This window comes from Populus trichocarpa, chromosome 6, assembly GCF_000002775.5.
Source record: "Populus trichocarpa isolate Nisqually-1 chromosome 6, P.trichocarpa_v4.1, whole genome shotgun sequence".
NCBI lineage: Eukaryota > Viridiplantae > Streptophyta > Magnoliopsida > Malpighiales > Salicaceae > Populus > Populus trichocarpa.
The window spans coordinates 13,500,191-13,515,184 of NC_037290.2; the positions used below are offsets into that span (position 1 = coordinate 13,500,191).

The 14,994-nt window shown below is 32.1% G+C and overlaps 1 protein-coding gene across 1 annotated transcript; it reads right to left on the reverse strand.

The window, feature by feature from the left end:
• Positions 1-433: 433 nt before the first annotated feature.
• LOC7497624 (ATP-dependent 6-phosphofructokinase 3) lies at positions 434-7,068 on the reverse strand. Its single transcript, XM_002309194.4, has 14 exons — positions 5,769-7,068; positions 5,631-5,677; positions 5,445-5,484; positions 5,188-5,250; positions 4,969-5,106; positions 4,657-4,815; positions 4,503-4,556; positions 4,173-4,241; positions 3,929-4,058; positions 2,444-2,709; positions 2,231-2,279; positions 1,922-2,076; positions 1,313-1,522; positions 434-798 (listed from the first exon to the last, which is right to left on the reverse strand). The coding sequence occupies exons 1-14, from the start codon at positions 6,030-6,032 to the stop codon at positions 694-696; spliced, it is 1,749 nt and encodes a 582-aa protein (XP_002309230.3). The 5' UTR covers positions 6,033-7,068; the 3' UTR covers positions 434-693.
• Between the last annotated feature and the right edge of the window lie 7,926 nt (positions 7,069-14,994).

The window sequence follows — 14,994 nt, forward strand, 5'->3', positions numbered from 1 at the left end:
TACATACATTATTTTTATTGACATACTTCATTTTAAGTTCTTTCTTCATATTTTTCACATAAATTTAGTTAAAGATCAATGAACATATTTCTAACACATAGCATCAAATTAAATGGAGCACGACAAGGGGAGAAAGACAGAAACTCATAAAAAGATTTGTAAAATGGAGAAAAATGAAAAGAAAAGAAAAAGGCCCTATTAAAAGGATTTCACGTTGCCTCTAGACTCTAGTTGAAAACCATAGACACTGACCTTCTGGATAAATCTGATATCCAGTCATCGAAGTAATATTCTGCTGATAGGCGCAGTCATAGACCTCTGAAAAATCCTAGCCATAGCCATCGCAGAACATGTCAAAATCATTCCACAAAGCATAAAAAATGCTGAAAAATAAAATCAATTGGGAACATGTGGACCTCGTTAGAGAAAAATAAAAGAAGAAAAGAAAAGGCGTTTTGAAAACCATTGCCTCTGGTTTTAAAGAAAGGCACCATGTGTTTTTAATAATCTTTTCCAGACTTAGAATTCAATGTCAAATGATGCTATATACAGGGTAATAGTTACTTCGTTTTACAAACCATTTGATACTTGTAAAGGAACAAGGAAGAAGACTCAGAGTATAGGAAACCAGCTAAGGGTTTGATTTTGATTTTCTGCAACCCACGCACGCATAGCATTGTTGTTTCTAGAATGCTAATAGTCATGAACTTTGTTCGGATTGTAGCAGCATACAGTGTGGTTGAACCATCTTTGAGTCACACTCTGTTTTCGGCGTTTCTCTTGCGCAATAGCATCCCCCTGTAAAGGTAATAATCTTTACAAGGTTTTTCTCAATAAACATTTGGTAACGTCTTCCAGCTCTAATTTGCTTTCCCATTTTCAAGTGGTAGATAATTTATTTGTATAAAATTCATAAGGGAATTCAAGTTAGTTGAAATCATGATCATCTCCGTTCATATCAATCCATAAATAGAATAGAGGGCAGAAACTACAGTGAAAAAAAAATGCTTAAAATACAAGCCACGCATTGTATACTTTACTGTTCAGCTCATGAGCCAACTCTCCCCTTGCAAATTTGCTGTCCCCCACAAGCATAAATTATTTATCTCTGAGAATAAGGTCCTCGCAGAATGATCTATCTTTTCCTAATCCACTTAAATAAAACAGAAGCAGAAATTGACCTTGGAACACGACTAATGCAACAGAACCAAGAGCTGTAGGAACATGGAGGGAGTACATAATTGCGGGCTAAGCAATGATAGTAGCAATCTATTGATCATTATGGTTTTATTCCGAATCACACGGAGCTGACCTCTTTATTCTCCAGAACTCCATCAGCACGATTCCCATTATCCAAAAACTGGGTTGCTGGGTCTTCCTCTTTCTTTTCTCCAGAGATACACTCCGTTTTGTCTTCAATGACATCTTTATCACTCATAAAGCTTGGCTGATTTGTTGACGATAAGAGCCTAGCCCACATCCTATCTGTTATAACCACCTTGTTCTGTTTTTCAATGATTCGCTGCAGGCCAACATCCAGAAATAGGCCCAACGTTATGGAACATTCACATTTCACTTGAATAAAGAAAGACAAATATAGAAGATAAATGCGAAGGAAACAACACTAAACACACACACACACACACACACAAGCAGCAGCAGCAGCAGCAGATAAAAGACAAGGAAGCTAAGGACTTGGGCAGGGAGGATCTAAGTTTGAATGACAGAAAAAAGAAAAAAGGTACAAGAGCGGTAATGACGAGCGGATGTAAAATGTGAACACCGAAAGGACATCAATGCCATATAAGAAATAATAACTTCACAAAATTTCATAATTTTAATGAATCGATTCTCTCTAGACAAACAAAAATGATCCCACCATTAAGAAGACATTCCTATTATATGCAAGTGAAAAACTCACATAGAAGGGTATGTATGTTTGCCTTCCATTAACGAGACCACTAGTAAAGCCTGTATAACCAGCCATTGCTCCATGCACAGCACTTTGAGCCAGAAGTGTGGAGTACACATTGTCAGATGCATTGCTAGGTACGGCACGGATCATATATGTAGGATCTGCCGGGGAAAACAATTTACAGGATCTCATCACAATGTGTAAATCTTACCTGTATATTTAAGGTTTATAGCCAAAAAGCTATAAAGATCTTGTTTCGAAGCCAAAAAGCTTAATTAAAAATTAAATACATGAGTTAAAATGTGTAATTCTAACCTATATATTTAAGGTTTATAGCCATCGTCTTCTGCCTTGAAAAATAGTCCTGCAGTAAAGGAAAGAAACAAATTAGATTACTAGAGTATATTTTCACTTGCAATACTGAATATGAATTGATGGAAACAGCAAGTGTTAGTCCATGTAATATGGTATGACATGTTACTGGATAATATATGATGTTTGAGGTAGAGTGTGAGTTAGATTCAATACCTTGATTCCCTGTGAAATCCACAACCCAACATCTTGAAGAAGCTTGTTTCCTGAAGCATCTTGTTGGTTCCTTGATTGCATGCTTTCAGAAAGCAGCTCCTGTCCGGCACCTTCGGCTATCACAATAACCATGTGCCCATTTTCTTTCAGTTGTTTCTCTATGTATTCAAAAAGCCCACCTTTCCCGTCTAGATAAAAAGGAGACTCTGGAATCAGGCAACAATCCACATCTCGGCTAGCAAGAGTAGCATACATTGCAATAAACCCTGCACATCAAATTCAATAAGGATTCCTTAATGAAAAACGAAAGGCATAACAGCCTGTGCACGAACTTGATTAATTTTTGGGTAAACTATATTTTTTTCCTTGTAGATCCATAGTTTAAAATCTTCCAATGTTATCCCCATAATTATTACAAGTTTCATTTTTTCCCTATACTACTACATAACTAACAAAAAGCTCGCTGTTTCACATTTTATTTCGTACTTTTCTCTCAAATTTCTTACTCTTAGGTTCTGGATTGAAAAAAAATAACGATGTTAGAAATTTTAAATCGTTGAAACAGAAAGTGATGATCAATGGCTAACGAGATCATATAAATTGCATGACCAAACAATGAAAACAATTACATAGGACCTACATTTCCCAGCCATACAGCTTTGAAGACAGAGCTACATGCACGTGTTCTGGTAATTCCCACCTAGGACACATATAAGTACTCTGTAGAAGGGACATGTCGAGGTGAGAAATGGACGAAGGCAAGAGGGAAGACTTCTAGGAATAATGTTTAATTATACAGTTTTATATGATTATATATATATATATAGACCACACACCCAATTGCAACACGAGGCATAAAGGTTTTTCATTAAATACATTGAATACAGATACAGAAGAATATTAACGAATTATTTACTTTAAAAGAAATCATTGGATTTTACCTTATTAGATTGTTGAATTTTTATTTTAAACGAGAACAAACACTGAGATCATGACATTAGAACTAATAAAATAGCTAATGTATAAACAAAAGATAATTAGAACATTGAAAGGGGATTTTGGGTATCAATGAAAGGGTCTCTAGCAGAAAGGGTGTGGAGTTTCTGTCATGTTGTCAACTTGAGTATAGTATTTTGGGTTGTGTTTCCTGTTCCTATTGGATTTAAGTTTACTATTTTGTGGTTTGGGTTCTTATTCATAGCAAGCACCCTGGTCAAACATTCCAAGTCAAGTAATATATATGGATTGGTTTAAAATAAATCTAATTTCTTGAGATAGCTTCTATGTGGTTCTTTGTTCCTGTTTCCTTTAATGAATCATAAGAATCCAGAATTCCTTTTCTTTTACCTGCCACGACTTGAGTCAATGTATATGACGCTGGAAACCTCTTTGTAATTGACCATAAAATTCAATATTGTTTGCACACAGTACATTAAGACTTGCAGTAAAATTACAGATGATTTCAGGATAGGAATCGAGGCATACCACTGTAGCGGCCCATCAACTTCACAAGACCAATACCATTCTCTACACTTTCAGCCTCGACATGTGCTGCATTAATAGCACGCTGGGCCTCCTCAACAGCAGTGTCAAAGCCGAAGGACTTGTCAATGACCTGCCATGTATAAAACGAAATTTACGATGTCTTATTTTTCAATATAATGGCTGAAGCATTGCAGCTTTGTGGTAGATGATACATCGTATAGCTAACAACAACCAAAAAAGGTACCGGAATGTCGTTATCAATGGTTTTGGGAATTCCAGCAACTACGACTTTGAGACCTCGCCTTCTAATTTCCTGCGAGGTTGAAGAATTAAAATTTATGGGAATAAGAGATGAGGCAGAAGCAGTCATGGTTTCACCAGCTAATTTTCCTGATTTCGCATATTTATCTTTATACTTCTACACTTGATTTTCCTACCTTCCTTTTCTTTTCTTATATTTCACTCCAGATCAACCAGGTCCGCAAAAAGAACCAAAGCAATGGACTATGCTTTTATGCATCAATGTCCAGGTGCAACTAAAGCCCAGTCCTCAGATGGTGTAAAAGCATATTACCTCAAATATCACCGATGCCCCTTTCTGAGTTCCATCTCCTCCGATAATATAAACCTGGTTGGTGAGAAAACTGTGGATAAATTTTTGTTCTTTGGAAGGGTGAATAACTCCTCACTAGGGACAAATTGGCTAACAAATTATGTCTTCCACCCACCTGATTGATGCCCCGATCCTGAATGCTGTCAACAATTTTTGAAGTATCATGGCCACCTCGTGATGTCCCAAGGATGGTTCCACCACGTTTATGAATGTCATTCACGACCTTAGGCGTCAGAGCAATTGTGTTTCGAGCATAGAAACCCCTGTATCCACCCTGTAGATTCCATTACATTGTAAGTTTATGATCCATTGGTTATGGAATTCATTTCAGTAAAAAAATAAAATTGAAAGCGAAAGAGAGATAAGAAGAGGTAGAAAAGGAATATAGTTGGACATAAAATGAGTACAGATCTTAACAATAACTCACATCTATGCCCAGCACTGTTGTCACACCATACATATGGTACAAGCTGTACACTATTTCTCTAATTACAGTGTTGAGTCCTGGGCACAGACCCCCACATGTGACGATGCAAGCATGAACTTCATCGGAATCAAAATAGACCTGAGAAATATCCAAGACGTGTGTAAATGGAGAGGCACATGTTGTTCCAACACTCAACAGCATGATAGCCATAAGAAACACCTTTTGACGGGGTCCGGCGCGACGGAAATGTATCCCTCTGGGACTATCCTTGTGAACCACAATCTAAAAAAGATGGGAAGATAAAATTTAACTATACATGTAGATAAAACTCTATAAGCTAACTGACCATTCATTTCCCTGCATTTCACTCCAGAAACCTTCGGCGTTTAAGAGGGAAATTGCATTCTGGATTAATGGAAACTACTCTAGTCTGTGTCTATTTATGCGATTAGTAAATTGTTCATGAACAGGGTTACCTTTTGTGGAACAGAATCATCCACATGGACGAAATATTGCCTGCCCAAAAAATTAATAACAATAATTATTGCTATATTAATAGCTTTTAAAATGGAAACACGAGATCGATTAACCTCCCTCCAAGATCGGATGTTATTTCATAGTCAGAAAAAGAGAAATAAAATTACACAGATGAATCAAATTACTTGACAACACAGAAAGCAGGATTGTCCTGTAGAGGATTGGAATAAGTCTGCACCCAAATAAATAAATTTTAATAATAATAAAGAAGAGTATAGGAGGGTTGACGATTCCAGTTAGATTGATGAACAACGAAAACGTACAGAAAGATCGGGAATGTAATCGGTGAAATGAGGAACGTCTTCAAGAACGTAACCAAAATCACCAGTGATTATCTTGGGCTTGGAGACATCATTGGATGCCATGGCGAATGTTGTTGAATATGATGAGGGTCGAAAGGGACGGGAACCAATGAAAGTAAGTGAAGAGAATTTCCTAGAACTCGAAGCTTCGAGAAACCGTGAAAGGAGAGCTGACGATGATAATGAGGAAATAGACGATGATTTAGGAGCGAAAATCGAATCCATGCAATGACTGAGAAATCCAACCGGTAAGTAAATACAAGGGATTAGGAATAATTAGCAGACACCGCCCATACTTATTATAGCACAGACATCGTTGACCTCCGTTTTCTTGAGGTTCTTATTTTGGGCGACGATGTTGCTGGTTTTCTAACCAAACAAATTAACAAACAGGTGGCAAGCAATCAAATATCTTTCCTTTTCTTTTATGATTATGTTTTTTTTTTTGTTTTTTTTTTCTTGGCACAAGGGATACAGGTCTTCCTTGAACTAGTACTAATATATATAAACTGAATTGAATTGAAATCACAAGCAAAAGGTTTTTTTGGTTAGGGACCGACAAGATCACGGGAAGAAGCAGCAGCAGACAGCTAAAAGGAGCAAGGAAGAAGAAAGAGAAATATTTTAGGATAAATGGAGCAATTAGCATATTAAAAAAAAAGAAATTGTGAATTAACATGGTATATAATATTTAATTAATGTTCTGATTTAGAATAATGACATTTAAGTATGTAACATCAATTAAGATTTTATCGTGTATTCCGGCATTTAAAGATGAAAACAACCAGGGTGCTCATCTCGCTGGCTGCAAGGTTTTCAAAATATCATTTCTCCATGGTCTCTGGATACTCAAGCAGAACATGCATGATCCGCCATTGCTTAAAAAAAGGCACGAGAGCCCAGTGAAAAGGGGCGGAGTTCCTCAATAATCCCATGCAGTTCTCTAGCTCTTGATATGGAAGGTATACTAGCTCAGTACCACTTCTACCGCTTCTGGATCAACAACTGACTCAATCGTATCTACTAGCTCAGTACCAGTCCCTTCTTTATTTTAAGAAAAAAGCTATGCCGGCCGGTACTGATGCTACCACTGGAGCTTTGCCTCCTCCACTGCTGGAGGTATCCAGGATAAGCTACTGAAGCCGCTACTCGTGCTACCATAATGAAGGTACGAGTGCTAAGGAATCTGCCACCATAATGAAGGCTTAGATTGCGTTGTAGAAGATGAATAGGGAGATGGGTTTGGGTTATGAAGGCTTGTAGAATGTGGAGGCTACTGGTATAGTGGTGAAGAAGTTTTTATTTAAAAAAAAAAATTATTATTTTCCCGTGGGTGTCCGTGGTTCTTTTTAAAATAATGGGAAAGAATATTTGACGTTTTTGGAATTTAATTGAAACTGTTTTTTTTTAATTTAATTTAAGAGGTATATTATTAGTTCTTGGGTTTGATTCCTATCAATCACGAGTTCGAATCTTCTCAAGAACTCTGGAGATTTATATAGTTATTTAGGACCCGTAAGATTAATCGAGGTACAAACAAATTAGTTTATATATCCATGTTAATAAAAAAAAATTAAAACAACTTTTATTAACATAACATCTTGTCTCAATTTGTCTCAAAAAGTTATATAAGGTGTTTTAAAAATATGACATGATTAAATATTATATTTTTAAAATGCAATATTTTTTTAATTATCTCATATTAAGTTATCGTGCTTTTAAAATATAACATATTTAAATATTATATTACTATAACACAATATCATTTTTTTATTAACGTGAGTGTCCGGGCCAACTTAAGCGTACCTCGACTAATCTCACGGGCTCTAAAGTTAACTACCATGTAAGTCTCCAGTGACTATCATATTAGCAATCATAGGGCTCGAACCTGAGACCACAGGGGAAGCAAACCCCTTAATCTCAAGCTCTTACTACTAGGGCACCTACTAAATGGTTAATAACATAACATCTCTTGATTTGTCTCATGTTAAGTCATCATACTTTTAAAATATAACATATTTAAATATTATATTTTTGAAATGTGATATTTTTGTATAATATTGTATTTTTAAAATGTAATATTTTTTTTATTTATCACTTATTAAAACGTGACATGTTTAGATATTGTATTACAAAAACGTAACATCTCTTGATTTATCTCATGTTAAGTCATCCTTATTTTAAAATATCACATGTTTAAATTATTATGTTTATGAAATGCGAAATCCAACAAGTACTGCTCTTCATAAGTGTGGCAATATAATATATTATCTCCTTAAAATTCTAAATTTTTTAATTAAAAAAAACCCAATATTTAAAGACTGTAGATTCAAGATTCTGTATAATATATAGAATATCCATCAAATTAATTGAAGTGATATGCTTTCTTTCCTCATTCGGCAACACTGTCCATTCTGATATTTTGTTTAGCAGTTGTGGTTACTTATTACTATAGTTTTTATTTAGAAATATATTAAAATAATAATTTTTTATTTTTAAAAAAATATTATTTTTGATATTAGCATCAAATTAATTAAAATAAAATAAACATAAAAAAAAATTAATTTAAAATAAAAAAAATTATATCTTTTTAAAAATATTTTTAAAACGCAAAAACAAATGATATCTTGTGGATATGAAATATCCAATTAAAATGTCAAAATTATTTTTTTTAATGACTACCGTTCCAAAACTCTCAGGCAGCAAACTAACAAATGTTCTGCCAACTGCCAAATCCGGTTTGAAACGAACTATATTTTTTTTCTTTCTATAATCATATTATTCAAACAAACAAACAAATAAATCATATAAACTTTTCATAGTTTCCCCTTTTAAATTCTAATTTTCTTCATTCTATTTATTGATCATTTTCAATTACGTCATCTTATTTGCTAGCACTACTTAAAGAGTCTAAATCAAGGAAGTTGATGGAGATAGAAGGCGTCCAATTCACCATGTTGCAACAACGCCTTATCATACCACTCTATTATATCTCTATTTATTATATCGGTTATTTTTTATTTAAAAATATATTAAAATTATATAATTTAAAAAAAATTATATTTGATATCAATATATTAAAATAATAAAAAAATAAAAATATTTTAAAAATATTTTTTGACGTAAAAAACAATCATACTCTAAAAAACCATGTGGGGACAATTTTTTTTACATATAAAGACAATCTTGTAGTTTTAATTTGGGTAATTGATTGTGTATGGTTTGACTCGGCAGCAGCAAGAGTAGGTCTCCATTCATGATCAAGCCAATTTTCCATTAATTTTGACTTTTTAAAGGAAGTAGTGACATGTGTTAGATTTTTATTTATTCCAATTTCAGATAAAAGAATTGATTAAAATTTTGAAAAAATATTCTAACAATAACCATATTTTTCTTGCCCTTCTCGAAGAGTCCTCCCCGACCACTAGACATACTCATTTTTTTCCCTTGTGACTCCGAATATACCTATTGGCTTATGTTTAATGGCGTTTCATTAGCTTGATCTTCTTGTATTTTGGGACTATTTAGAATTGTGATGGTGTTGACAGTTTAAAGTGTTTTTTATTTAGAAATATATTAAAATAATTTTTTTTATTTTTTTAAAATTATTTTTGATATCAGCGCATCAAAACTATCTGAAAACATAAAAACATTTTTTATTTTAAGCAAAATAAAAAAAATCAATTTTTTTGGGAACGCGATTAGCACCACGTCCCAAACACTCCAGAATTCGTTTCCAATCCATATCTATATTCACTAGCCCCTCCTACGTTGCTCATTTGTTCACCCTATTCTTCTTTCACACGCTTTTAGTCGCTCATATCTAATTCCCTTATTTCACTCGTCTTCCAATGAACTATTCTAGATTTATATATTTTTCCCTTTTTTTCTAGAAATACTATATAGGTTGGTGTTTCACATTATGCCGCGGGTCGAGTAAGACTTTTTTCAATGTAAAAAAAACATATTAAGATTTTTTTCAATGTAAAAAAATATTAAGGTGATGTCAATGTTTTGAAAGAAACAAGAAAAATATGAGATCCAAATTATTGACTTAATTGGGTTCAATAAATTCAGTTAATTTAATAACTTAATTTAAAAAAAAAAACATCATAAATAACACGAACAAAAAAGACAATAATTAATCATTAAAAATAATATGTCAAGAGGAGAAGAAAGAAAAACATATTGGAGACCTAACTTGCTTCATAGTTAACACCACTCAACCACTAGAAGGAGCTTATTGAGATGGTTCAAATGTTATTGCCAAAGCATCCGTGATGACATAAAGATAGGTTGCACGCCTAGTCAGAGCAACGATTTAGAAAACAAATTAAACAAATGTAACACTATTTTAGAATTGAACTACTTGTATTTCACATGTAATTGTTAGGCTATTATTGATTTGTGACTTGGATTTTTTATTATTGATTCTCAATAACAACAAAAAAAATTGAGTCGTTTATTAAGTAAAAGCAATTAAAAAAGTTGTTCAAGAAAATTCAAAACATGCTTCATTTAAAATAAATTGATTGGCTGACATGTCACATATTTAGAATTATGGTCAACATTTTTATAAAGCAGTGCTCATTTAGACAAGTCATGGTAGATTAATATGAATGATTTTAATAATAACAATAATAAGATGAAGAAATATTCCTTCATCCAGCCTTGAAATAAATGAATTTATGAGGGCATTGTCTATACAAAAAATAAGCATTTATATGCCCAACCAAATGAGAACAAAAAAATGTTTATGTTTAAATAGGAAAAGAGAATCTAAAATTGATCGAGTATTGTGGAATTGATTGCATCAAAAGAAAATCTTGATTTACCAGGAATTTTAAAAAAATAGTTGACCAATCCACTAGAAGTCATGATCAACCAAGTGAAAGCAATTGATCGTACGAGCTTGAACATGCGCAAAGAATTAAAAGACTAAACTCAATCAAGAGCAAGAGTCCTCAATAGAATAATTAATCAAAAATCATAGATTAGTTTATGATTCACATATTGATATCAATAGAGAAGGAGTTTAATTTATATTGAAATTCAATAAAGTGTCCTTATCTGATACCAATATATAAAGGTCTAAAGAATCATTTTTAACAATGGCTATCCCAAAACATGCAATTTATTTCAATACAATTTGTCTTTCTTTCTAGTTTTTATTACTTTTATTTTCAACTTTATTTACTGTTTTTTTTTTAATTCCAACACTTTTATCTTTCTTCTTATATTAGTGATAGACATAAAAAAATAACCTTTTTAAGGTTTGAGGTCTTATATATCTCCACACCCCATTTAATTTTATAAGGCTACTACCTGCTTCCATTCAGGTTAAGTTTCAATTGTAGTTTCTTCTTGTTGGAAGGGTAATACAAAGAACATGTAGCATAATTACCCAGAATTATTTGTCAAGGTCAATATTTAACAAGTAATAAAAATGCATTTTTCCGTTTAAAAACCAAATAATACATATACATAAGAAAGTAATAAAAAATAAGGATAATTTCAAAATCACACATACACAAACATATGTGTGCACATGTTCATGTATGCATATTCTACTACTATACCTTATCAACAATCTATTTTTCTCTTAATGCTATCTTGGTAAGCTTGAAGCTTGAGTTTACTTCCAAATAAACTTTTAATTTAAGTAACACTAATTTCTTGGATTTCTTGTTATCTTGAAGCATACCTACAACATGATAAGTATCTTTTGTTTTTGGTTCTTAATTTCTTTCTGGATTCATATAGGTTAGCTTTCATATAATAAATAATAGTTTATTTAGAAACCCACATCATTTTAGACCATAATATTAATTTATCCCAATCAATAATATTTGTGAAATATGACCATATAATTCATAATAATTGCTAAAATATAATTATTTTACTTACAAGAGCATGAATTAGCAATGTGATTTTCTTTTCTCAATAATTTGCAAGTGATATGAGGTTTGATAAAACATGTTGCTATTATGAAAGATTTGCTTGGATGTTTTTATGTCTTGTTAAAGGTTTTCAATCAAGATAGATACTTTTAGCAAAGTTTGGTTTTACAATCATCTCAACAAAAAAATATTTTCTTTGAACACTTTTGAAAAGATCAACGATAAAGTCTCAATATTCTTTAAATCATTTTCTAGTTCATCATACGTTGAGGCTTGATAATAAGCAACTTCATTTTTATAATTGAAATCATCATTATCAACTTGAAGAACACATATTTTGAAATATTGATTTTACATAATAGTTCTTCATTCTTTTTTCTTCAAATTTTATTTTCAATCTTGACTTCATCAAATTCATTTAGGTTTGAAATCAACAATTAATTCTTTCTTTAACAAATCAATTTCTTTTGAAAATGAAAAAAAATTATCTTTTCAAGAGCAATAATTTTCAAACTAAAACTCTTAAACTCACTATACAATTTAATAAATACATTATGAAGTTTATCATAAGTAAAATGCTAAAAAATAATCATATATTACCTCATTATCTTCATCATATTGACAAGTATCAATTGTGTTAGCGATTCAATCTATTTTCCCTTCATTGTTGGATGATAGATCTTCAACAAATCATTTCTTTATTAAATCACTTAAAGTTGGTTATTAAGATTAGAACTTGTCTTTGGATCCCACTTCACATTTGTTCAAAATTCATGATCTATATTTCAGCTCATATTCTCTTTATTTCTAAGATTCAATGTTAACCTCTTTTATATTAATAACTTTATTAACCTCAATGAGGTCATCTTTTTCAACTTCAACAAGGTATCCATCTCTATGACTTCTCAAAAGCATCTCAAATCTCTTTTTCAACTTCAACAAGGTATCCATCTCTATGATTTCTCAAGAGCATCTAAAATCTCCTTAGCATATGAGAAAGTTGAAATTGTACTACAAGTATGGTTATCTAAAGAATCTTGATAAATTTGTATACCACTAATATTAGACCTGAATGCTCTCTGCTCACTCTGATTCCACTCATATTTTGACTGAAGATAATTCACACCATTTAGAACTTTATAAGGTATAATAATAACATTCTCTACAAATATCATATATCTTAATATCTATTGTCTCAATACAAATTCTTATCTTAATACTCCAATCACCATAATTATTCCTATATAAAAAGGAGCTTTTGTCAAGTACTGTCCGTTAATGCATTATCTTAACTCCTGGGTACTCATAATAAAGAATCCTTGTTTACCAATTGAAAGCCTCAAAGCACTTAAGAAGAGCGGTAAATTAGGTGTTTTAAACCTAAGCCCAAATATTTAGCTTCTAAACCAAACAATCACAAGGAATATAACTATACCACACAACAACTTTTTCAACCATACTAACACATGAAAAAACAAATTCCAGCATATATTTACACAACTATATCAAGTATATAAAAAAATACATACATATATTTTTTAGTGGTTCAACACTAACCATATACTCCATTTCCTAAGTGATAAGCTCGAGCTTTTATTATACTCACAATCTATTTAATGGGCTAGACCATGTTATACAATGAATTCTTTTATAGATTTAGGACCCAAACCTTTACAAAGATCCTTTTGCACTAGGGTTAAGATCTAATCCACCAATCTTTTTCGTTGGACAAAGCATAGACTTGTCATAACCTAATTTTGAGTTTCCTTCAAAATCATTGTTTTATTTTAAAATAAAAAACACAACAGAATAAAAGAATAAAAAATAAAAAAAGACTGACAACTTGGCAAGAGTAGGCTAAGAATAGGTTTCAAATGCATGGATGAACCTAACTGAGATTTTGGACAAAATCAAGAACCCAATTGTATCCCATTGTACCCAAAACTGAAAAACAATGTAGATTCAAGATCAAATTAAATGATTATTGGACGAATCTGCATAAAAATTAAGTCTAGAGATTTAATTAGACTTTTAATAAGTCAATTTGATTTAATCAGGAGCCTAATTAAAAGTTTAATTAAGTTTAATAATTAAATTGGGTCAAATTAAAAGAATTAATTAAGTGCAAGAACTTAGTTGGACTTTTAATGGGTCAAATTGATTTTATTAGGGACTTAATTGGTGAAAAATTAAGTTTGGGAGCTTAATTGAGAAGATTGAAATTTTAAAGGACTAGATTTAATTTTTTTCAAACTCCATTGGGTGAAATCATAGAGAAAATTGCAAGAAAATCAAGGTTTTTGAATCAATTAAGGGCCAAATTAAAGAAAATCAAACCAAAGATTTTTATGTGAAAAGACACATAAATTAGGGAATCCAATTCAGTTGAAAAAAGGTGTGAAATTGATGAAATTATAAATTGAAAGGTCAATTAAGGATAAAATTAAAAATATCCAAGATTAAGGACCAAGTTGAAAAACTTGCTTAAATCAGGGTGTGTTTTTGAAACTTTGCAGGGGTGAAATTATATTGGTTTGAAAATAAAAAATCATTTAAGGACCAATTTGAACATATTGGAAGATGGAGGGTTGAAGTTAAAAGAGGAGATTTATAGCCTAACTTAAATTAAAAACACCAAAACAACGTTGTTTCATTTAAATGATGTTGTTTTGGTCAAACAACAGGTAAAAAAAATAGTGTCAAACGACGTGTCGTCTAACACTGTTCGTCATCTCTTATCTTTATACTAGAAAAAGCTGCTAATGAAGCCACTTTTCAGGGTGATTTAATGCTCTATCTCTTCCCCAAACAAGATAAAAGACAAATTATCCTCACCCCCTAACTTTGTACTACATCCCTAGTCTTTTTCTTTGCTGGTTTGCAGCCTTGTAGTTGTTGCAATAAACAGCTAAAACCCTGACCTAACTAGCTTTGACAATCTGGTTTTGTAGTATTATGTCGTTGGTTTGTGGTCAACGGTTGAGATCATTCCTAATCAAATTAATGGTCACAAACCATGCCCAAGAATGACCTTATGTCCCTTTGTCATCTCTTTATAAATAAGGGTGAATTTCGTGAAGCAGATGGAGCAAAAAAAATTAAAAGAATAGAAAAGGAAAAAAAGAGAAGAAGAAAAAGAAAGAAAAGCAACCTCACCCCTGCACCAGAAAAAGAAAACCAAAACCACACACTTTTTTTTAGGGAAAAAAAACCCATCCACCATTAACCACCAACGACCAACATCCACTATTGTTTTTATCTTCCTTCTCAGTAACACCACCATGACC